General features: G+C 38.2%; 3 protein-coding genes across 5 annotated transcripts in view; 1 reads left to right on the top strand and 2 right to left on the bottom strand.

Moving 5' to 3' along the window:
- LOC111874813 (probable ATP-dependent RNA helicase spindle-E) overlaps nucleotides 1-1,579 on the bottom strand; it is a 60,327-nt gene extending 58,748 nt beyond the window's left edge. Inside the window, exon 1 of the mRNA XM_023870619.2 lies at nucleotides 1,310-1,579. The gene's annotated coding sequence lies outside the window, so the exon portion shown is untranslated. The remainder of the gene's footprint in view (nucleotides 1-1,309) is intronic.
- Nucleotides 1,580-2,367: 788 nt separating this feature from the next.
- Nucleotides 2,368-19,274, top strand: LOC111874818. Of its 2 annotated transcripts, none has more exons than XM_023870633.1 (9): nucleotides 2,368-3,203; nucleotides 3,415-3,604; nucleotides 6,635-6,874; nucleotides 8,971-9,114; nucleotides 10,233-10,395; nucleotides 14,025-14,080; nucleotides 16,286-16,384; nucleotides 18,290-18,524; nucleotides 18,687-19,274. In XM_023870633.1, the coding sequence occupies exons 1-9, from the start codon at nucleotides 3,016-3,018 to the stop codon at nucleotides 18,953-18,955; spliced, it is 1,584 nt and encodes a 527-aa protein (XP_023726401.1). In that variant the 5' UTR covers nucleotides 2,368-3,015; the 3' UTR covers nucleotides 18,956-19,274. The 2 variants fall into 2 exon arrangements, with proteins under 2 accessions (XP_023726401.1, XP_023726400.1); XM_023870632.1 differs by having other exon boundaries at nucleotides 8,968-9,114.
- LOC111874820 (protein PBDC1) overlaps nucleotides 4,177-25,629 on the bottom strand; it is a 751,412-nt gene continuing 729,959 nt past the window's right edge. Inside the window, exon 10 of one of the 2 annotated variants that reach the window (XM_033755624.1) lies at nucleotides 4,177-5,824. In XM_033755624.1, the coding sequence (XP_033611515.1) occupies nucleotides 5,702-5,824 (123 nt within the window). In that variant the 3' untranslated portion in view covers nucleotides 4,177-5,701. Of the gene's footprint in view, nucleotides 5,825-11,225; nucleotides 11,505-25,629 lie in introns of those variants that run through there. The other variant, XM_033755625.1, reaches the window with a different exon arrangement.

Genomic DNA, 25,629 nt, shown 5'->3' with positions numbered 1-25,629 from the left:
TAGTGAAATACGACATAGGGATGAAAAATCCTGAACAATTTTAATATTTTTAATATTTAATATTTATCAATATATATGATAAATACATATTTTAGTTATTTTAATATGAAGATGGCAAGGCATGCAGTGAACTAGTTTATCGTAAATCGAATAAGCACCTGAAGATGGCACTTTTGTGCCGAAACATGTAGTGCAAGAGAGAGGAGTGAGATAGATGAGTGTATGCACTGGAAGACGGTTGAAATAAATCATGGACTTAAATCAGTGCAACAGGATGCTAAAATATAACATTAAATTGAGTATTTTAGATAGCCTGTTAATTATGAACAGGTTACGGCTAATTCTACTGCAGGTTCTTTCAATATGTAATTCCCAGCTCGAGGTACTATCTATTACTACCCTCAGGAAATTTGTGCTTTTTACATTTGATATTTCCCTGTTCTTTATTAGTATTTTTTGATTACTTTCCTGCCTGCACTGTTTTGTCTGGAAGAGAATATAGTGAGTTTTAGCTGGATTTATAAATAAATTATTTGTCTCAAAGTATTGCTCTACCGCTCCTATATTATCTGAAGTCGTGTTTTGGAGCTCATTCATATCTTGTCCTACATTCAGTATTGATGTGTCATCAGCATACATTATTGAGCTGCCTTGTGTTAGATGTGGGATATCGTTTATATACAAGATGAAGAGTAATGGGCCAAGGACTGATCCCTGGGGGACTCCATAATCTCACTGGGAGGCTACTTGACAAATATTCTTTCATACGATTGCCTTCTGTGTGTGTTACTTTACTGAGGGTGCTTGAGAATAGGGTGTTGATGAGAATATTTGGACCGAAGACATATGAACTGACAGGAGGCTGGAGAAAACTGCGTAATGAGGAGCTTCACAACTTGTACTCTTCTCCATGTATAATTGGAATTATCAAGTCAAGGAAGATGGGATGGTAAGGGCATGTAGCACGAATGAGGGAGAAGATGAATGCATATAGGATACTGGTGCAAGAGCCAGAAGGAAAGAGACTACTGGGAAGACCAAGGCGTAGGTGGGTGGACAATATTAAACTGGATCTTAGAGCTATAGGATGGGATGGCGTGGATTGGATTGATCTGGCTCAGGATAGGGACCAGTGGAGAGCCCTTGTGAACACGGTAATGAACCTTCGGATTCCATAAAATATCGGGAAATTCTTGAGTAGTTCCAGATTTGGCTTCTCCTCAAGAAGGGCTCAGCTCCATAAGTAAGTAAGTAATTAAGTAAGTAACATTAAATGTCAGAAAGGCAACAAAAATTCTTTTGATCTTACCTCGAAAGTCCAGTCACTTTAATACTTATTCCCTATACCGATTGCTTGGAGACAACCTTACTCTTCAGCAGATATTATGTTGCGGCCTATGCTTCTTTCCAAATTGTGTACTGGTATTTTGCAGTTGACAGAAATAGTATTTTTGAACACATTTCGATAAGCGTTTATAACTGCGCACCAAACCACACCACTCACAATGCTTCAAAGCACCCCATCATCCAAACATCCATACCAGGGCCGTGAAAACTCCCATGTTATTGGTGGGCAACATGGCCGCCATGACACCACGGTGCAATGCTACTGCCATCTCTACGCATAGTATATTAACTAAATTTAAGGTGGTCGACGGGGCCGGGAGCACAATCGGTAAGAAGGTATGCTAACATAACATAAGAGGAAGATTAACGACAATAAATCTTCGTTGTCTGGGAGGTCTAAGGGGGGGGGGGAAGATTTTTGCGGCCGCTCATTAACACACTCGCCTAAGCTTTTATTAAAATCTACCTACGCACTCGCTAACTCCGACTGTCTCCTAATTCTCTCTTCAGCGGCTTCTTTCATCGACTCTACATCGCCGCTCCCGATCACCAACGGTAATACAATTATCTCTTCTGCGGCTCTTGTCAACTACTGTACACCACTATTTCCTATCACTCACTGACTGTCTATTTCATACAAGTCCCACAGTGGCAATAAAATAAAACAAAAATAATGAGAGCTAGCCGTCCATCATAAACCATGTTAAATTATAACCCAATTAAATAATGTTAGCGAGGGACATGGGTTACAACGCAGCTATTTAATCACTCGAGACCAAGGTAATTCAGTGCGAGTTAACAAGAAAATATGAAATAAAAACTGTAGCGCCATCTGTGGAGTAAAACCTGAACACTCGAGGAAAGCCACGAAGTGTAGTAAAAATGTAGCATCTTAGTTTTTATTCAATTCAATTCAATTTATTTACATTCCGTAAAATCCAGATACAGGTAGACACCATAGGATATGGAACAAGTCAAATACAGTGATTCTGCACAATAACAATCTAATCAAAAAATTAATANTACACTGGTATCATCCGCAAAGAGAATAGGGGTGGAAACCTTATTTAGGATTAACGGAAGATCATTGATATAAACTAGAAAAAGCAAGGGCCCAAGAATGGAACCCTGGGGGACTCCATGAGAAATTTCACCCCAGTTGGAATAAGTACTTGAGCTAGAATGTTTTGATTGTAATCTTATTCTTTGAAACCTACCATTCAAATAAGATGCTATTAATTTGTGAAGTGGGCCAGATATACCATAAAATTCCAATTTAGATAACAATATCCCATGGTTAACACAATCGAAAGCTTTTTCCAGATCGCAAAATAATCCTCCCACACTATGCCCATCATTAAGGGCTTGGATTATCTCCCTTATTGGGCTGTGCAAGCCACTCCTCTGAATAATTCATTTTATAGGGTAGGGCAGGAGATCCGAATGGAACACATGTATGTTTTGGGCCTCCGTGAATGTTTCCGACAAATACTATAGGTGTATTGTGATTGGTGCACACGGGGAGTCGGTGCGATCGCTACTCATAGATGGCGCATGTTCATGATTCCCCTTCCTCTATCCCAATTGCTTGGGGGTGAACCGTGGCATCCGTGGTGAGGCGAAGACCATCACCGACAAATCACAGAGTACAAGAAATTGTTAAATGTGATGGAAGACGGAACTTGTGGTATTGCGTTTGGTAGTAATTTAAATAATGTCTCTCAGCAGTTTAGTATTTCTGCAGTGTCGTTACCACAAGTATCTTCAGGTGATGAACGATCAGGAAATAGGATCGACACTGTTACTGCTGCTAATGATTTACTGGAAAACGGGATTTTGGTGGAAACGAATAAAGGGTTAGTGTTCGTTTGATGTGTGACTTGAATTGTGCTATTATATTTCATCATCTTGCACTGGTTAACTATTTAATTTGTAGGGGCAGCATTGAAAATGCTACTTGTGGTCGTAGAGTGTTGGTATGCTACAGTGTTCATGTATGATATAGACTATGCTTTATAATGTACCAGGTATACTAATAATGAGCTCCATTCTTATTGTTTTTTACAGACTTGTTTGTTTATCGCTGAAAGATGCCCTCATATCAGGTGTTGGAGGTTTAAATCTTTCTGTTGAAGATTTTCAAAATGTTGCTGCACAGCTTCTTACCCAACAAAATGTAGAAAAAGCTACACCTGAGGAATCACCAACACTCACTTTGGGAGATGTAATGCTCAGTGTCTTGCCTGGCACTTCACAAGTATGTATTCAATAAGAGAAGAATTTTAAAAGAACAATATATATAATTTGATTTTACAGGATTTTCTGGGGAAGAATGCTTATACCGATTGTGATTGGAAGTACTTGGAAAGTTGCATCAAGCATATTCATATTGATGACAGTTTATGGGGAAAGTGCCCTGCTAGAATATTCGAATTGCTGAATTCTGTGTTTATTGATGGTTCAACGTCTTCTAGAATGGAAAGAACCTTAACTCTACTACTCTCTACTGCTGAGGGAAAGAGTTTTTAAGGATGCCAGTTACAATCTATATCCTGGCCTTTTAGACAACAGACAACTGGAGCAGCTGAGCTGGAGGCTAGGAGGATTGCCACAGTGTAAATTTATTGATGTTAATATAAGTTAACATCTGCAAGATTTGGGTATGCTTGGCAGGATATATGAATGATGACCAAATACAAATATAAATCACTCCATCCAGTGTGACCTGTAAGTTTTTTACTACCTGAAAACTTAACACCCTTACATGTTTCGGTCTCTGCGGACCATCTTCAGAGGGCAAACATCACTACAAATAGGAAACCACCATCACATAAGTTGTTTAGACGTAAAGTACGTACACTTGACCAAGTGTTAGTCAGCAGTTTTGTTACTGTTATTCATTTGTATGTGGCACTCCCTTAATGCATGTGAAGGTCCAGCCCATGTTTTTAGTTCTGTGATATCTGTATTGATGTGTCACATGAGAAAAAAATATAAGCAGTGTTTAATGTGTATTGGAGGAGTTTGGAGTGAATGCTGCTTTGAGCCATAGGTTGTGAATGTTTACCAATTCTACACATCCTCAACCTCACATAAGATGAATTGAGTGATTACGTTCATGGTCTAGCTGTCTTCGAGTGTGGTGGTTAAGAGAAAATGAATGATGATCACCCAGCCAATTGGACAGTGTTATGCTCACATGGTAGATATTAGGACAGTGGTTCCTACCTTCATGTCACAACCCAAGTTGGGGTTGTGAGTCCTTCAAAGGATCACAAATGATCACCACAAGAATGTTCTTTGCACAGTGTGCATGAAAAAAAATCTATATGTTAATATACTTTTAACTGGGAACCACTGGATAGATTTTGATGAAATTTTATATAAGTATTATGCTACCAGATGGCACACCACAATCATGATTTCCTGCAGTTGGTAAATACAGCAACCTTCAAAACAGTGGTAACCATAGTAATGACAGATTTTCAACCTTTAAAATGTACCCCAAGAGAAATCTTTTGGAGGAGAACAGTGTTATTAATAGTACATATGGTGTACATATTTTTTACAGCAGATGTTACTTCTGTTCTTGGTTTGTTATATGTGGTTGTGGGTGATGCTGCTGATGTTTCAGAGGCAAAATGATGCACAGGCACACATTGTAACAACCCAAGAACAAAAATAACATCAATGAACAACTGATGAAAGCCTAAAGTCAGTAATATTGTCACGCATATTAGTGATAACAGATGGGTATGGATTGGTGAATGAATTTATTGAACTCTTACAAACCATAACTACAATTAATTATAACCGTTTCACCAATTCTTGCTCTTTACTAATCACAGCAGCACTGCTAAGCCTTTTTCAGCCTGCTGTCTTCACCAGATTTATAACAGTCTCACTGTCACTACAGCACACATGACGTCTTCTTTGCAAAGCCTAATTCCTTTTTTGCCACCCTCAATTCTAATTCTGCTGGCCTTGGATCCTCATTATATAGCCTCAGGGCAGATCCAACAGAAAACACCATTTGCTAACAATTACTCTATTGTTATGGAGGTGTGTTTACCTTGCTATTGTATCAAAATGGCAGTTCTTCTATTGTTGCTTGCGTGTTCATTTCTGCAGGTGCCTGTTTGCCAAGTCCTTGCCTGGTAATGAACGTCTACTCTCTCTCTCTCCGCTATTCTGACTTCGTGGTGTCATATCACAATATCTTTTATAAATCATATGATAAAGTGAATAATAAAGGATCATGGGATCTTGAAAGGCAGTTGTGTAAGAGTTGAATTTAAAGTTATAATTAATATTGTACATCTGTTCGGCAGTTATGTGGAATGGTTAGGAACATTTAGAATGACAGGGTGCAAAGAAAATGTGAGGAAAATGCATGCACACCATGAGGATTACATCTTTCCTTTCCAATCTTGTTAAATGCTGAAGCTGTCAAAGTTTTCCAGAGGAGCAGGAGATCCTGTTGGTGAAAAATTCAGAGTTGCACTAGAAAAAATGTTCATAAGCACTGCCTGTGAAGTTTAACTGATGTCAGTTTTTTATGGCACACTTTGCTTGAACACAAGAATTTATTACATTGTTTATAATGGATGTCGAATTAAGACTGGGGTCTTGTGGATTATGTAGTCTTGTAGGCAGATACTGACATTTCAGAGGAATATCCTGTCCATCTTGAAAGTTGAAGTGTGTAAGTTGAGGAATTGATTTTGTTATATAGGCAGGTTGCAAGAAGTCTTCACCCTGATCCCTGCAGGGGGAAAGAAAGTGGCCAGTTTTAGGGTCACACAAGACTACACAGTGTTACAACCCAGAAGACTACAGTCTGATGAACCACTGCCATGAAATTCACAAAATATATAACACTTGAATGCTTATGTCTGTATTAATCCTTTTAAGAAACTCATAAGTTTATGGAAAGTCCATCTGCTTTACAATCCAGGGTACATAACCTTGTCTAGGCAACCTGATGGAAGCAACATCTTCTGTATGTCTGAATTTCCCACCGGCATATGAATGCTGGAAGTATGTTGAAAATAGGATCTAATAATTTCCTAATGATCACTTAATGATCTGTGTCACCAACAGACGTGACACACCCTTGTTCCCCTAGTAGTTGAAGAAATGAAGAATAGGTGGTATTAAATTATAGAGTTTTGTTCTCAATCACTTAAAACAATTACTTTTACATTAGTTCCCTAGTCAAACTTTGAATCCACAGTACCAAATTTAAAGTAATGATAGTAATCTTTAACCATTCTTCTATAAATAGGTTTACAATGGTAATGGAAATCTGGAAATTGTGCATAGTTCTTCGTCTCTTGAAGTGCAGATTGAATTGCCACAGGATTCAACGAAAACTGATGAGAAAGGACAAAAGAGATTAACTGGGAATAACATTTCAGTAAAGAGAAAAGAGACTGAGCCTATTGTGGCTGTCATGTCTTCTACCAGCATGGTTCCAGAACCATCACTTTGCATGGTCCAAACTTCTGATGTCACATCTAGTCAGGTAAGATGATGTACTAGCAAGCAGTTTGCAAAAGGAAACCATTGTGATATTCACATCTAAGATTACTGTATGAATATGTATTTGAACATGGGCAGTGAATGCTTGATTATACACTGCAATGGAGGGGAGTAGCAGCATGGATAATTAAAAACAGTAAGGTAAAGTTGTTCCTGAGCTGGTCACGGTAGCCAAGCGGTCTACAGCATGTACTGTCTTCACTTGCTTGGAAACCGGGATCATGGGTTCGAATCCCACTCGGCATGGATGTTTAGTTTGTGTGTGTGCATTTTTCTGTGTTTGTGTACAGGTAGAGACCTTGAGACGGGCTAATCACCCACCCAAGGAGTCCTACCGAATGCATAAGATCTAGAAACACCGAAGTGAACCGAGAAGTTCATGGAGGTAGGCCTAGGTCCACTGGGGCTGTAGTACCAAGGAAAAAAAAAAAGGTATATTTGTTCCTGTGCTTAACTAATTAAGCACTTCACCGTGAAGGTATATGGGGGAGTGGATGTATAGATCTACATTTACTTGACAGTCAAAAACAGTAGGTAATCTAATTAGTCTAATGAACCCTGTATTATGTTCAAACCTGTTATAAGCTGTAGACTGTAGTCTACTTAAAAGGGGGACAAACATTTTTTTTAATAGAAGGAAGTAATCCTTGTTTAGTGAAAGCCATCGCTAAAAGCAATAAAATAACAAAACATAGTTGCAACAGGGAGAGAATGTGTGGTGCCAGATGATATAAAATATTACAGATCATACAATATTAATGAAACGATGTAATGGACAACAAATGACTGTGGGAAGCTATAATCAATAACTGAGGGGTTCTAAAAGCTCCATAGTTAATCTGCACACTGGTTAACTTCTTGGCACAAAGAGAAAGTATTTACCTGCATGTTCATTGTTCAGTGTACATAGAGGCTGGTGAGAGGATTAAGTATGGTTATACTTATACACTGTAATGTATGAACCTACAAAGTTGCATAGTAATTGTCGCTTTAACCCAACACTGTTGCATAGTTGAATGAATGAATGAATGAGGGGTGGGCCTTGCACCACAACCTAGTGATCTATTGTGCTTCCCCTTTTGATTATCCCCTCAGCAATCCTGCGCTTTGAATGAAGCGCAGGATTTTGTATGTGGGAGTGACGAAATAGTCACTAGGTTCCATAAAGTATTGACCCAAGTGACACAGTCTTAAATAAGCTAAGGCCTCACATTCACACAGGATATGTGTGGCTGTTTCATTTTCTTCTTGATACCTCTCACAAGTGGGACTAGTACTTAGCCCCAGTTTGAAGAGGTGTCCTTTAAGGTGACAGTGTCCTGTAAGTAGTCCCACCACCCATCATAGGTGGTTCCTGTTTAACTTCAACACTTCACTCTTTTAGCAGAGGGCCCTTGTATGAGTCCCTTTGCTTGCCTGAGTCCAGTCGAGGATCCCCAGTATTTCTTGTGCTTCCTATTTTTCCAGTCCCTGATTGTCTTTCTGGCAACTCCTATAGAGATGCCACAGGATGGATCAGGTCCTATGAATGGATGTTGAGCTCCAGTCTTAGCCAGTTTGTTGCATAGTTAGTACTCCTGCTTCATATTTTGGCAGTGATGGATTGAAAAGTGAGTAGAATTTTCATCCCCAAAAATATTTGAATAGTACCTAGAACAGATAACAAGCACTTCCTTATGTGCCCTTCCAGTTTAATCATTTTTTTGATTGGATGCTACTAATTACTACAGTTGTGGCCATGCCATAGCTCAAGTGGTTAGTCGCTGGCGTCCCACCACGGCGGCCCGGGTTCGATCCTGGGTCTGGTCAAGTAGGATTTGTGGTGGAGTGGTGGACAAAGTGGCGCTGGGGCAGGTTTCTCCGAGTACTTCGATTTCCCCTGCCAATTTTTATTCCACCAAATTCTCCATCATCATAATCATGCAGGGCAGGCTACAGTAGGCCAGTCAGTGGCCGCCGTGCTGAGTGGACCGAGCTGGACTCCACCCCCCACTAAGCGAAAAAAAAAAACTAGTACAGTTGAAAAGTATCATAAAATAAAGAAGCAAAACAGGTTTCAGTTTTAACATGTTACAGCAGCAGAAAAAGCGTGGTGGATGGCCAAAAGGTAGGAAACGTAAACCCGAGCTGTCAGAGATGCGCCCTCCCAAAGCTCCAGCCACAGGTTATGTTCTCTACCTCAATGAGAAGAGGAAACAGTACAAGGATGTACCTTTTCCAGAGGTAAACGAGCTTCAGAATATAAAATCTTATAACATCAGGTATGTACAGGATGACACTGATGAAACATACTTATCCCATCAAAATAATTTGATGTTTAAATCTGCTGTTAATCCTTGATAACATTATTTAAATGCACTGTATTCTGAAACTACATGACAGTTTATTTAAGTTAAGGCAGGTGGAGCTCACTGCTCTGGGTGTGATGAAGGGTTACATGGATACTACTTTGTGATTGTTTCAGTAATCACATTTTCATTATGTTTTACAGGGTGTGAATTAGTAATTGCGTTTTCCTTCTGTATCATGCTGCCATGTTCAAAGTAGTTCCACTGCAACTTGATGCAGTGAATCAAGGGACTGAGCCACTGTCAGAAGCATTTGAAGAAGTCCTAAGTTTTGAATTTGGCTTGCATTTGTTTTTGGATCATGATGTTGTCAAGTCTTCTCCCTTTCAGTACCAACATGTGATTGAGAAATAGAAAAAAGTCACATGAGGAACTGTTGAGAGTGCTATTTTTTTTCCTGCAGCTCTTGATACACACTGATACGATGCTGCGTTTCTGTTCTTCAGAAAATGAGAGACAGATTCTGTGGGGAGGGGGGGGGAATCCATGGTTTTAGTCCGCAGGTGAACTATACCGACCGAGTGACTGCTTGTCGGCGAAGTTAATGCCAACTTAAGCAGATAGAGGGTGTCACATGGTCAGTGCAACGAATTGCCACGGCCGTTAATTTCGGTTTTCTAGACTGGAGCTGCAATTTCCTTGAAATGGCTCCTCAGTTATAATCACGAGGCTGAGTAGGCCCTGTTCCAGACCCACTACTCAGAAAATCTGGTAGCACTGGGAATCAAACCTGGACCTCTGACCACTAGACCACAGAGGCAGCAGAGTCTGTGATCATCACATGTTCAGATCTTGGGTCATACAGGTTTCTGTAGGCCAGCCTTACTTCACATGGTGTTACTTTTGAGTGGCACAAGCTACAACTTTGAAAAGACTAGAAGAGGAGGTTTACTTTACTGCAGTAATGTCATATTGGAGCCAGTCTGGAAATTAGCTGTTCCACTACATAAGTTGCAGCTTTCTAATTATATATGTCTTCTGTTATGTTTGCAGGTAACTAAATTACTGGGTAATGAATGGAGCAAACTAAGTCTAGAGGAGAAGCGAATCTACTTAGAACGTGCAGAAGTGGAGAAGAAACGGTATCGGGAGGAGCTCAAAGCGTATCGTCAGTCAGATGCATACCAATCATACCTGAATAAAAAGCGCACAAAAAGTAGGTCATGAAAAGAGGTGCATTGAGTTTTAGTTTGCTGTTGCATATCAGATTATTATTTCTGGATTTGTATAAAACTTTGGTATTATATCTCTTCCCATCTCAAACATAGATTAACAAATGTATTATCATGTAAGGCAAAACTGTTAGATGCACCAATCCATACAATTTTTAAGCTCCGATAGAAACATAAATAACAGCTTCCTGTTGTTGCTATCATGAAATAAATTGACTGAATCTTACACAGTATGTGACTTCTATAACTTACCAACTGTCTAGGGTTTTTTTTGCAAACTTAAGAGAGAATTAATTTATACCCTAGAATCTGGCCACCTGATGAACTTCAATGTTGGCAGACACAGATATTTATAATGTAATGTTAGATATGACCATCTTTGGTAATTTGACATCTTGTCATCAGTGAAATATGCAGAATGGACTATTAACTGTGTACATGCAAAGAAATATATTACCATGCAATGTACAGAGCACTATAATTCTTTGTTGAACCAAATTACTTCTTCATTCATAAACTTCACATCTTAAGCAGTGATTTTTGAGTCAAGATTGTGCAGTATTTTAGAAACGATTATAAATTATTGGTCAGAGTTCCTGGCTACAGATCCAGAGGTCCGGGTTCGACTCCCGGTGCTACCAGATTTTTCGGAGAAGTACTGGGTCTGGAATGGGGTCCACTCAGCCTCGTGATGATAATTGAGGAGATATTTCGAGGAAATAGAGGCTCCAGTCTAGAAAACCGAAATTAATGGCCGTGGGGATTCGTTGCGCTGACCATGCGACACCCTCTATCTGCAAAAGTTGGCACTAACTTCGCTGATGAGGCGATCGTTCAGTCAGTATAGTTCACTTACGGACTAAAATCATGGAGTTTGTTTTTATAAATTGGTACTTCTTGGATTATGGGTTTGCTGTCTTCAGTCTCCATCTTCCAAACCTGGATTTTCAGTAATTCTGTTCATGTATAGATACTCTTCTTATTCTTTGTCCTCTTCTTCTGCCTCCTGTTGATGACCAGTGTAACACCTATTCAGTATGGCCATACAATCTTGATTCCATGTTTCATTCCATACTCTGTTCTTCTCTGTCACCTGAAAACATGTTGCATGATCTGATTCAACTGCTCGTATTTTACTCTGTTTTTTCAGCTGATGGCCCGATTTCACCACTATATAATAGAACAATAACAATTCCATGGACTTTTTTACATAATTTCCTTGGATATATATTTTTATTTTGAATATCCGTCACCAGATCCAGCTTCAGTTGTTATTCATCCTAAGCATTAAAGGAGTCACATTTTTTGTAATAAGTCATACTATGTTTAAATCTCGAACTTCTTCCAACATATAGCTACCCTGTTTAGGTTAATGTTAAGATTCCATTTTTCTGTATTTCTCTTAATTTCTTCATCATGTGTTGTAGAATATTATAATCCTTCAGATCTCTTGTGCTGCAGTAGTATCTGTGAATCTCCACACTGAAGGATAATGGAGCTTGTGAAAGATGACATCACTTTAGACATTTTTATGTGTGAACATTAAAATACTTGATTCCAGAATTTCCCCATATGATTTGTGTATATTTCACATTTTAAATACATTCACTGTTTAAAAGGGGCACACGGTAGTGTATTTGGTTGAGGCACTATGCTACAAACCGGGAGGTCGCAGGTTCAGGTCCCAATGAGGTCATTGGAATTTTTTTCAATTGACTTAATCCTGGCTGCACTATGGCCCTGGGGTTGACTCAGCCTCTAACAGAAATGAGTACCAGGAATTAATTAAATAATTTTCCTGGGGAATAAAGCGTGGCCAGCACATAAGGCTGACAGTCTTTGAGCTGATTGTCTAGATAATGTGGGACCCTCAATGTCTCACAGCCTGTTACAGGGGTAGGTTTACTTTTTTTTTATTTTTACTGTTTAAAAAGATTTTGCACCTAAAAGCATGTAACACACCACAGAACTAATACGTTTTTATATAAACATTCCAACTGTGACTGCTAGTTCAGTTTCTCGCATTGTCCTTTCCTTCAAATCTGCAATGATGAAATGATGGTTTAGCTTAGCCTCCAGAGTTAACACTGTGAAAGAGCAGTTCACAAGGTAAAGCTCTCTGTGCTATTATTTCATTTGTATTACTGGGAAATGTTCTAGTTTTATGAATAATCTGCATCACTATCAGTCTTAGAACAATTCACTGCCATTTTAAAACTGTCTGTGAAATACAGTCAGCATGTTTTAAATCAGTTTTGAATTAGTATGTGCATCTTAACTTTGCCATGTCTGTCTGCCCATGTGACTGCAAGTAACAACATGCAAAGCACTGGTTGGATTTCAGTGATATTTGATATTGGATTCTTGTATTAAGATCGGTTGGCACATTTCGCTTGTAGTTAAGTCGGTCATCTGTAACAGACACTTTATGTGAAGACTTACTTGCATTTTTGCACGCGTCTTGAATGTAACTCCAAGATTCATTAAAGTGAAAAATATTTTGAACAAATGCTGTAGAGAAAAGTGTAACTTACTGTGTGACCAACAAAATCTTATGGCCTTTGATATAATTAAATATGAGGAAACACACGTGAGTTGTTGCTCTGTGAGTACATTTCTGAAATCATGACATTGTTGTGCACTTAAAATGGAAGAACCAATGGTAATTAATATAATCGATGTATGTTCAAATGTTTGCCCTAAACTTGCAGCCTATATCAGATGTGAACATGTGTCATCTGACAGAAAAGGGCATTGTTGGGAATAGGTTAAGAATGGTTTGAGACATGTATATTAAACTGACAGAAGACTGTTGAAATAGAAAAGGATATTCTACAGGGATAGCTTTACCTTTTATTTAAGTGTATAACTAACTAAAGACCTACAATATAAACAACAATATGACCTTCCCTCAATTGTAAACATTGGCCAATGGAGGGGGGGGGGATAGCAAAGAAAGTTGAGAGGGACTGTATAAGTACTGCCTGAAGATAGCCAGAAATAGTGGCCAAAACATGTAATGTAGAAACTGTATGATTATCTTAGAATTATACATATATATTGTGAATCAAACTGAATAAAATATTCTGTATACAATATGCTAAAATACATTATTAGTTACAGAAGCTATTTTAACAAATGAAACTGCAAAACCAAGGTTCTGAATTGTGGCATTACTTTTGAGATGGAGTAAGTAGCATGCATGGGAGAGGAGACATTCATACAAGATTATTTAGGTACAGATGTGAGGCTGCGCCATAGTTCAAGCGTTTATTCGCTGGCTTCCCACTGTGGCGGCCTGGGTTTGATCCCGGGTCTGGTCAAGTGGGATTTGTGGTGGACAAAGTGGCGCTGGGGCAGGTTTTCTCAGAGTACTTCACTTTCCCCTGCCAATCTTCATTCCACCAATTGCTCCACAATCACCCTCACCTATCATCTTGGGCTGGTACAATAGGCCAGAAGTGGCCACAGTGCAAGGGACTTTTGGCCTCACAGGGATTCTGCTGCATGGATTTAGCCTTAGTACACTCAACTCAAAGTTGCCTAACATACTTTTGTTGTAAAGATACACCAAACTGACAACTCTGCCAGTTACTGTGTGCTATAATTCCAGATCTCCAGGGGAATGGAACTGAGGAATCTGATATGGATGCTACTGATGAGATAGAGGTAAATGCAATACTTGATTCTTCTTAAAAGTGACAGCCCAAGTTTTGTAGGTACAGCAGTCAAACTCATTTGAACCCTTTAAAGCATAATGGTTTATATATATAGGGTGTAAATAAATATATGTTACAGTGCTCTGTGTTAGATAGATGGGTTGAATCTGATCATATTTTGTTAATACACCAATGTCTGGAAACGCTTGCATTTGGCACTGAGGATGCATAAGTTTTAAGGGATGTTATCGTTTTACATTATAAAAGTTGTTCAAAATGGTGGCTGCCTGCATGCTCTGCACAGCCTGGCTATGTTCTGCTGAATTCTTTGAAAGATTCCCAGATGGTTCCAGCTGCTACTGCAATTCTTGCCAGATCACGTTGCTTCTCCACTGGAGACTCATATACCAGGCTTTGCATGTACTCTCAGAGAAAGAAATCCAATGGAGTCAAGTCAGCCAAGTTATTGGGTCTCCATGTCCAATCCATCTGTTACCAAAGGTTTCATCCAAATACTCATGTACAACATTAGTGCACTGTGCTGGGGCACCATCATGCTGGAACCACATTTCACAATGGACTTCCAAAGGCACCATTTCCAGCAGCTCTGGTAAGGTCTCTTGGAGAAATGTCACCAGTAAGCTGCAGAGGTAAGAGCCAATTAGATGGTCATCAATAACCCCTGTCCACACATTGACATCTAAGTGGTGTTGGTGGCTTCAGATATGCTTCATGTTAGGATTTGCTTGAGCCCATACATGACAATTTTTAGAGTTGAAAATGCTGTCCTTGGTAAAGGTCCTCCGTCACATTTCAGAGGTCCTAGTGTGTAAACAAAGCATTTTCGGACATGGGTGTAGTAACAAAATATGATCATGTTGAACCCATCTATCACAGAATGTTCTAACACATTTACACCCTGAATACACACACATACACACACACTTATACTCTTAACATATAAAAACACTGAATTTTGTAAAAAGTGTATTTAAGTGTTTCACATGATTCTCAAAATAAACAGATTACTTCCTCAATACTTTTGACTGGTTGGACTTTATAATGTAGATACACTTTATTTCCTATGAGGGAAGAATTTAATGTTTAAGAATTTTCTTGACACTTACGAAAGAGGTTTTACATGAATAGAAATTAGAAGATGTGGTGGTTTTGGCGGGGGGGGGGGTAATTTCAGATAATTATACTGGAATAAGAGAGAATACAAGCAGTTCTTTCTGATAACTCAGATTTCTGTGGTGTTTCATGCGTGACTTGTTTTAACAGATGAGCCGACATTTTGTAACATAAAATATGATTTCTTACATAAGATTCTTGTTTATTTAGTAATCAACTTCTGTGCTTGAAAAATTGACAGAAAGAGGTTTACCATGCCCTCAACATAGGTTGTAAAACTATCAGAAGTTAATACTATAAAATATAAATTGAATTTAAGTAAGAAGTCCAGTCTTATGAAAGGGCTCTGTATTAGAAAGACCAAAAATGAAAGCATGTTCAGTTTTTTTTGGGGGATTTGTGAATGCATAAATCCATTTTCCTATACAAATATTTATAGTATGCAGAGTCCTTTTAACAAGTCATTGAATTTTGTGTTTCTTTTGAACCCACTTTTTGAAGTATTTTCTGGTGTGGAAAGGTTGAATTAAATGATCCCTTGAAAAAATATCTGAGTTTTACTGGATTATAAAAGACATTTAATTTTCATATTAGTATAAATTTCACTTGCTGAGCCTACTGTGAGAGAGGGTGTTCACTAAAACAAGATGAAGGGAGGTGATCAGCTGACATCTATCTACATTTGATTGATAGGAACCTTCAGAATTAGAAGAGACTGCACTGAAAGATCTGGTCTCTTCATCACACTAAAGAACTACTCAGATCAGCAGTAAGGCAAATTGAAGTTAATATTGCTTAAATATTGGAAGAAATCAACTGAGCAGGTTCATGAATTTTTGGTGTAACAATTGCCATTTTGTCCAAGGTTTTTCATGGTTTTCCTCACTCTCCCCAGGAAAATGTTGGAATAGTACTCCCAATTAAGTCATGACCACTTCAAAATTCTGTTCAGTTCCCTGGTCATCCTATATTAGCCCGAGATACTGAGTGTCATACAGTAATGAAAAAATGTGCATACGTATGGTGAGAGCTATTACATGGTAATAACTTATCGATAGTCTACAAACAATATGGTTTTCAGGATGAAGATAATGAAGAGCTATACTGTCGAACGTGTGATCAGTGGTTCAGCTCACTTCACAATAAAAAGGAACATTTGTATGGAAGGCAGCACCTTCAGGTGAGGCAAATTAAGTAAAATTATCATAGTACAGCAAAAATCAAAACTGTTCATTCAGAGATCATGTCATGTTATGAATTTTGTTGAAATTTTGATATTGTGGAGGTTTATTAAGGTTTCATTTTTACCCTTATCAGTGTGCATAGCCCATATTTTTTTAATGCACCTCAGATTGAACTTCATTAAATCTAAAAAGAAATTGCTTATTGTAGAAAATATTGGTATAAGGTAAAATATTTAATAATTGTTAGCTTTCATTTGAAACAGTTTTTGGATATGTTGTACATGTAATTAAATATAAAGAACATAATTTATGCTTCTGCATTGTAAAAATATTCTTACTGTTGATTATGGGGGTTAAGCCAGGCAATTATATACATTTGTATTTGCAGTAAGTGAACATCAAAACCAAGGACTTGTGTAAAACTGTAGACTTCGTACCTTCCTACTTTCATACTTTTGTTACTTAGTGTTACATGAGAGGGTAAGAAGCAACTGTATGTATGATAAAGTATTATGACGGTAAAAGAAATTGATTCTGAGATTTTGAAGGATATGCATGTTTTGAATCTTTCTGGATACAGAAAACAGGCTTTTGGTGTGGTGTCTATGTAAGAAGGATATCTCGAAAGTAAAGATACAAAGTCCAGAAAATATTTGTAAAGCGTTTTCTTTACTCACTTGTAGCACTTTTACAACGCACCTTTATTTACTTTTCAGCATGGTCACATGAATTGTAATGCACTTAGTGAGCCTGGGAACGAGTTTTTTTTTATGAAGAAAGCAGTCTTCTGGGATGTGGCACTGTGTAGATGTTGTGTTAATCAACGTTTCGGAGGAATGTATTGCCTCCATCTTCAGGGTAGAAAGAAAAATAAATCTGCAAGTGGAGATTCTGTGAAAACCAGTACAAGCAGACTGGTTAACACCACATCTACACGGTGCCACATCCCAAAAGACTACTTTCTTCATAGTCACCGCCGTGAAAACCTTAAATCTTAGTTTTTTTTATTCCACAGTCAGAGAAATCTCCTGCCTCCTCTCTTAGCCATGGAGAACAATTTTTGACACTTCTGGATATTGTTGAAGTTTATCGATGGTTAAATGTCTGTCAGCATGAAAGTTTTCATCAATTTTTTGGATGATTTCATCATGAACATCACTTCTTCCCGCTTCAAATTCACGACACCATTTTCCCACGTTTTGCCTGTTCATAACATCTTTGCCATAAACAGAAAAACTTGGTGGTGAATTTCAGCACTAGTTTCTCCTTTTGTGTGAAGAAATCATATTACTGTATGAACCTCATATTTGGTGGGATTTTGAATCGACACGGCCATTTTAAACACACATTGTAAGCACAACGTTGCTATGACTGTGGCCGGTGAACTCTTCCCTGTCATATGGTTCCTATCTCTCAAGGCAGCACTACCATTTTGGGAGGGGGGGGATTCCCTTGCATTTTTACTGGACTTGTACCTTTACTTTATGGATATCCCTCGTATGTATACATCCATGTATGAATGTGTGCTTCACTAGCACCTAAATGGTTGAACAGATTTTATAGTTGGTATGTCAGTGCCTAGTAAATGCGAACATTCCAGTTCCTAACATATGGTTCCTTCAGCTGATTCCCAAAACACCAAATAGTAATTATCTTAAAATAACTAATGATTCTGGTAAAATTTAAGGAGACTATCTCCCTAAATAAAACTACATAGGTGGTACCTTCAGGAAAATAATGGTATATGTACTAGAGACCCAAACATGAAATGTTATTTTTGTCAGAACCAACTTTACTGTTCAGATGAATTCACTGTTGTCCAGTTTTCATCAACCAACAGTGTCCAAGCCCAGCCACATAAGAAAGTATGTCCATTGTCTTTGCATCAATATTTATTCTAGTCAATAGCAGGGGACTTCACTAAAGAACGTTTAGCCGCAGAACAAGATGGAAATATATTGGGCACAAGTTCACATTCCATATCAACTTCGCTGGATGAATCAAGTCTGGATGGAGTGCCCACAGGCCGTTCAGGTGGTAGGGCAGCAGGCAGAAACAAACAGCAAGAAAACTGCTCTGGGGTGGGACCACCTAATTTGACTGATGCTATTACAAGGTTCATGGAAACAACAACAGGTAGGTAGTGCCTTAATAGGTCATGATAGTTGGATCACACCTTAAATGGTACATCCTATAGTATTGAAAAAGTGATTGAAAACTGGGTAATGAGACAACCAGAAAACCTTCAGCATGTTCCAGAAATATTTTGAAAGAACTGAGAGCTGAATATTTTTTCAGAGCGTGAGCGCGAGATTAAAGTGTTGGGTCAGCGGTTGAAAGAAATGCAGAAAAGCAATGCAGACCTCTTGAAGGAATTGGGAGAACTCACAGAACGAGAGACAAGACTGCAGGAAGATATGGAAAGTGAGAAGGAAGCAGAAAGTATTATGGAGCAACAACTGTATAATTTGTGGATGGTCCCCACCATGTCCTATATAAGCTCAGAGGTGGAGCAGGACTCTAGTGAAACAATTCCAGTCTTGATATGCCTTCCAGATGGATCATAGCCACTGGTGTGTAGACACAGCACTAAACATACTTGTACTGTATTTCTTTTCAGTTACTATTTGTGTAAGAAAGAATACACAGAATATTTACACAAGGACCTTGCAGATTTTTGTGAAATAAGAAGCCAAATATAAATCATAAAGGTAGAATCTACTGACTTTGAACTCCCTCTATTTGATTATTTACTTCCTTAATTTTTGTTTATTTGTAATAACGATGTCCTGTGCATGCAGGAAGGTATAAGTCTTAGATTCATGAAAAACAGCTTATGTACCATTACAAAGTTGAATGGAAGAAATAAAAAGAGTATTTCATGGTTTAGATTCTTACTTTGTTAACCCTTTCTGGTCATAGCATTATGAAAAATTTTTCAGCCAGGATGTTATGGGTTTTAAATGCTGAGCCACTAGGTGACTGGTTTATAAAGTGAAAAAGCAAAATGTATACTTAATTTCGATTGTTCAACTCCTGGGCCAACTCAACACTGCTATAATAACTGTAAGTGAAAAGGATGTAGTCTTCAATACCAGATACACTGAGTCCTCTTAGTCTGCCCATGAAGGAAAGAACTTTCTCAAAATGAGTGGTTTTGCAGAGTATGGAAAGTTACATTCATCGCCTGTAAGTTTTCCATAATTTGGAATTATACTGCAAATATAACTAGTGTCACTTTCACCTAATACAAATAATCTGATGCACCACTTAATTGTTTTTTGGGGGGGGGATTATAAGTTTTGAAAATTATTTTGCACTTGAACCCAACCATTGAGTCATCTACTGCAATGCTTTTACATGGCACAAAATTTTTCTGGAACTGTTTATATGTTCTGTCACCCCATGTACTTCCTTTGTTCTCTTGATGGTCTGATTGCTTTCTTCAGTGGTATCATTTCCCCACATGCATCATCCAAATTATCTGTAAAATGCGACATTATGTCACCAAAAAATTTATCTGTGCTTTCCTCTTGCTANGTTTTTATTAGTTATCTTAAAAACCAGGACGATGGATAAAGTCCAAAAACCCAATATATCAGTGTGTTATACACCATCGTCAGAATCCTATAGTAACTAAATTTATCTGTGCTTTCCTCTTGCTAGACCAGCAGTATTTTATGTCATGTAATGGGATTAGGCCCATATATATAATCAGACCTAAAAACAACTTCACTTCAGTAACAGACATGTCAGACCACCTACTCCAAATGGACCACAGAGTCTTAGCCGATGTTCCACAATTTTGTCTCTCGTGTACCTGTTTGTGTCTATAATACTGTTATTCAAAACCCCATCACTGAAAAATAAAATAAAATAATCCATGGGCTTGGAATCTGGCAGAAGGTTAATTTATGGCCCTGTGTTTTTAGTAAATTTGTATTCCTTGGGTTTCTTGTCATCCATCAACACTTTTTTCACTGCCACACTCACTTTCTGACATTTTGAAGCTTGTTTCTTCACTTAGAATTTCTTCTTCAATTTCCAAATCCATCTCATCATCAAAGTAAATATCGAATTCTCTGCTTAACATATCACTACTAAATTCTTTATCCATATCCCAGAAGGCCGAGGTTCAGCCAAGTGTAAAAGCATACTACTAACCTGTGACGTGCCGTAGTATGTAATTGCATTCGTTCCTCAAGAAGTTCAAACAAGGCCTTCCAGGTGGCAGAAGAAGGCAGACAAAACACTGGCATGGAATACAGTGGCCAGTAGCGACATGTGATCAATATATGACCAGAAAAATGCGAAAGAAACTTTGTCGGTCATATATTGACATTCGTCTGTGGAAGCACTCTGCAGTGGCTGTGATGCAACATTAGAAGAACTGTTGGAAGCAGTGTTTTCTATGCAGTCCATGCCAAGGTGTTATAAGCAGGGCGAATCTGGAGTTTAGTTAGTTGTGAGTCACTGGTCAGCAAGGGCGTGAACACAGAAGCTGAAGAGTCTATGGCATTTGAAGCCGTTAATGGATGACTGGCAAACACATAGTAGACTGCTGTAATGAATTGTAGTGTGAAATAGTAACAGCGGTAGAGTTACTTGTAGTTACGTTCTGTAAGCATTCAATAAATCCAAACCACATCTACAGTCACTCATACACATAACAATATTTTCTTCTTCCCTCCGCCTTAAATATGCTGAAGACTGGTATTATCTGACCATGGTCCTGACTTACAATTTTTTTTCCATTAAATGAATTCATATGTATTAAAAGAGCTGATGTAGCTATGTTAACATGTTCTTCAGAGATTTACAAAGTACCCCTTCTAACTGCCCTAAGTCCAGAATGACTGGAGCGTGATCTTACAAGAAACTTCCAGTTATTTTTGTATGTCTCTCATACACTCATTCACCATCATAGCTTTGTGTTTATGTAGAATGATAAATTATTTTTTATCCCTCTATGTTAGAAATATAAATGTTGGATGAAAATGCATGCAAAGTAGAAAGGTTTTTGGGCATACTAGACATAAACAAAGAAGATAAATGAAAATAGAGGATTTGTTCGGATGCATATTAAAAATTAATGTCATTTTAGTAGGGACAGTAATTTCATCCAGAAGAAAAAAAAACAGTGTGGTAGGGTATTCAATGTCAAAGTTTTTGGAACGTTTTTCTGCTGAGAAAAGTGACAAATCTGATTTATGGAAGTGAAACTGATTCTCATCTGAGTGACAGAAGCTCATATTATATCAAAAATGGTAAAAACGAATTTGAATTTGATTTTAGCATTTCTAAAATATTCCAAGATCAGTATTACTCACTCCACTGATGATCATGTTATTGTGTGTTACAACTGAAACATATTTTAACCCCTCACAATATTATACCTTCCTTGCTGCACAGGTCAATTTTTGTATGTGAATATCCTTTATTTTTCTTCATGGCTAGGCAGAACATGAAGAATTATTTAATTCAGCATACTACTAACAGAGTGCTGAAATCATTCCTGCAGGAGCCTTAAGAAACAGTTAAAACATGAAATTCATGTCAGAGTTCCTACAACAGCGAAAGATAATGATGGTTTATAAAATAGGGTTGTACTGAAAGTCATGAGCGACAATTTTTTGTAAAGTAACATGCTTTATTATTGACAAACCAAATACACCACCTAAATCTATAGACCTTTCTTTATTTTTCCACATAATTGCCACTTTTTTGTACACATTTCTCCCAGTGTTGAGAGTTTGAAAATTTCCCTTCTGTAAGATTCTATTCCACTGATACACTGCTTTCTGAATTGCCTCCCTTGTCTCAAAACATTGTCCACGCAGCTGATCCTTCACAAATCTGAAAAGGTGGTAGTCAGAGGGTGCCAGATCAGGGCTATAGGAGGGGTGTGAAAGAACTTCCCACCCATCTTTGCAATTGCTTCCAATGTGAGGCAAGTGTTATCATGCAGGAAGATGTTTCATCCCAGACGTTTATCGCACAATGCACAACGGAGCTTGTGCAGCATCTGCACATAACAAGCAGCATTGATGGTTTGCCCAGGTTCCAGGAATTCGGCCAGAATGAAACCCTCTGCATCCCAGAAGACTGTGCCCATCACTTTCACAGCTAATGGCACTGTCTTTGCTTTCTTTTTTGATGGAGAATGCAAATGGTGCCATTCCATACTCTACTGTTTCATTTCAGGCTCGAAATGATGAAACCAGCTTTCGTCACCTGTCACAATACAGAGCAAAAAATTATTGCCTTCGTGTCGATATCTCTGCAGCAGTTCTGAGGTGATGGCTTTTCGCTGACCTTTGTGGTCTTCGGTCAATAACCGCGGGACCCAACAAGCACAAACTTTCCTATAGCCCAAGCTTCCAATCATCTCCTGTACTGCACTTTGCCCTGTTCCAAGTTTTTGGGCTATTGTGTCCACAGTCATACGCCTGTCATCTTGAATGATCTCATCCACTCTTTCCTTGTTGTGTTCAGTTGAGGCTGTTAAAGGACGACCGCTTTAAGGCTCATCTTTGATGCTGGTGTTCCCATCTTTAAAATGTTTCACCCATCTCTGAACAATGCTTGCACCCGTGCACACACTTCCATAAGCACGATGAAGTCTCTGGTGAATTTCTGCAGCAGGGATTTCCTCTGTCACAAGAAATTCGATGACAGCACGCTGGCAAAATGACATATGGTTGTCGGCCATTTTGTTAGTAGTGACGTGATGCAAGCTATTGACATCACAAGACACTCAAGGTTAACACAACAGCTGGTTCCACCTACCACCCTACTCTCTTTTGTCTGCTGTTCCCAGGTTGCATGCAAATAAAAAGTTGCTCATGACTTTCGGTATGACCTACGTAAAATTGCAATTCTTCGCATAAAGACCATAGCTTCTCTCTTTCTAGCAGTCATCTCTCATTGTTGCAAAACAATATCAATTTATGGAAAAGAGGTGCTACAACTTATTTAAATTTCTGATGCAAAATCTGTGGAAAGTCTGAGCTAATAGAGGCAATATTCTTCATTGCCACACCGACAGAATTGTTGTATCAAAACTATGTCTGAAAATCAAAGTAGAATTGTGCCTTATAGAATTTAACATTTGTTCATAATTTTGATGATATTTACAGCATTCTGTTTGTGATGCATCAGTTTCATTCAGATTTGTTAAGGGGTCCTCTTACAGAATTTAAAAGATACTATTAAAGTTTGTTGGGAACACGTGGTAGCATAGTTGGTTGAGGCACTATGCTACAAACCAGAAGGTCGTGGGTTCGAGTCCTGCTGAGATCACTGGATTCTTCAATTGACCTAATCCTTCCAGCTGCACTATGGCCCTGGGGTCTACATACTCAGCCTCCAACAGAAATGTGTACCAGGAATCTTCCTTGGGGTAAAGGACGGTTGGCGTGCAATGCTGACAACCTCGCCACCATCTATAACCCACCTGTCTATAAAATGTGGGGCCTCGACATCTCACAACCCTATGGGCCTCCATGGCCTGTTACAGGGATAGCTTTACTTTTACCTTACCTATTAAAGTTTACTATCTTTTGAAAACATTTAACTTCATTTCTAGTCTTATTTCTCCAATAATAAGTACATTTTCTCAGTGTCCGTAAGATCTGAACTACCTTCTTTCCATACGTATTCTAGGAATTTAGATTTTACTGATTGTTGCATGTATTCATTTATTCTATAAAAATATTTCATTGGCATGGTTGAAGTGAAGTCTGTTGTAACTTAGTGATATACATATTTAAGATTGAAGTACATGTTTATCAAGTACTGGGACAAAGCTTGAAATGTTAACACATATTACTGATCTGCTTATTGGAAAAGGTTAAGTATGAAATAATATGAAGTGGAAACAGACTTTTAGTAAAGCCTTTGAGGAATAAGGGAGCAAAGAGCATGTGCTCTACCATATTAGTTCTTTGTGGGGAGCAACAAGATGTAGAAATCAAATATTTGTGAGGTATATACAGATCATTATGCATTCCTAGTTTTAAGTTTTATTTTTAAGCCACACATGTAAAATTGTGAATTTTTATCGGTTTGTAATTGATTGAAGTGTAATCATTTTGCTGTTCTAAAATTAGGAACTTGTATCTAAAAATCAGTTGCTAAATTGTATTAAAACAGTGAATCTTACATAAAAAACATAAAAAGGTGAACATATATGAATTATGTTGTATCTATTGTAAGAAAATACATGTACAGAATTTTTGTAAGCAAAAAAGTTTACATTGTATTGCATATAATCCCTGCATCTCCTTTTAAGAGTTGAAGTGGACGTTGTAAAATGGCCTGTGTATATTTTTAAGACCATCATCATCATCAGTAATCTGTCAGACGACAGGTCCACGGTCTCTTCCAAAGCAATTCCTCCAGTTAATGCGATCTAGAGCTTTCTCCTTCAAATGACAGTNCCCATCTTGCTCAAGTGTAGCTTCTGCAAAGTTAGCATTTCGAGGTACCTTCAATGTCATTCTGCTGACTGGGCATTCCCGCGTGGCAAACCATTGTCCATCTAAGTCCATATGCAGAAATTCCTTTAAGTTGTTTAACCCTTCTTACATCCACTTTCGTACATCTTACAAGTATTTCCCAAGACTAAATCTATTCCAACCAATATTTTTCCCTAAAATACAAAAAGTTAATACTCTGTTAACATATTACCAGGAGTTGGCCTTCACTGCACAACAACCCAAATATTTAAAACATTTCAATAGCACCTTCCAGTTTCAATTAGTCTATCAATCATGCCCTGTAGCACAGTTTCTTCCTTAGCCATTAACACCAGGTCATCTGCATATTTCACAGTTTGAATAATTTGCCCTCCTATTTTGAAGTCTCTGAGCCCATCCAGAGCTTCCTTGGTAAGGCATTCGCTGTACAAGTTGAACAGAATTGGTGATAAACAGCATCCTTGTCACACTCCTCTTCCAATCTGCACACTTCTTGTCTCCCCTCTGTCCAGTCATACTCTAACTTTCTGATCCATGTACAATTTGTTGATCAATCTTCTTTCACGCCAATTGATACCTGTTTCCTTTAGGATCTGCATTAATTTGGTCCAGTTTATACGGTTACATGGTATTGCTTTTGGAAAGAGACTACCCAGGAAAAGTGATAATGTGGTAGTTTTTCCATTTGCTTTCCACATCGCAGTACAGCAGCCGTTCAAACCACTCTGGTCACGCCTTTTGCTATACGAACTTGAACCATC

Source organism: Cryptotermes secundus, unplaced genomic scaffold (genome assembly GCF_002891405.2).
Source record: "Cryptotermes secundus unplaced genomic scaffold, Csec_1.0 scaffold27, whole genome shotgun sequence".
NCBI classification, from domain to species: Eukaryota; Metazoa; Arthropoda; class Insecta; order Blattodea; family Kalotermitidae; genus Cryptotermes; species Cryptotermes secundus.
The sequence above is the reverse complement of the archived record's forward strand: the minus strand, read 5'-3'. Positions and strand labels throughout refer to the sequence as shown.

Bases quoted from the DNA above. Each gene is read 5' to 3' on its own strand.
- LOC111874818 (XM_023870632.1), top strand. From the start codon at position 3,016: ATGGAAGACGGAACTTGTGGTATTGCGTTTGGTAGTAATTTAAATAAT. The intron at 6,875-8,967 runs GTAAGATGATGT...AACATGTTACAG, and splicing joins CTGATGTCACATCTAGTCAG to CAGCAGAAAAAGCGTGGTGG. The intron at 14,081-16,285 runs GTAAATGCAATA...TATGGTTTTCAG, and splicing joins ATGCTACTGATGAGATAGAG to GATGAAGATAATGAAGAGCT.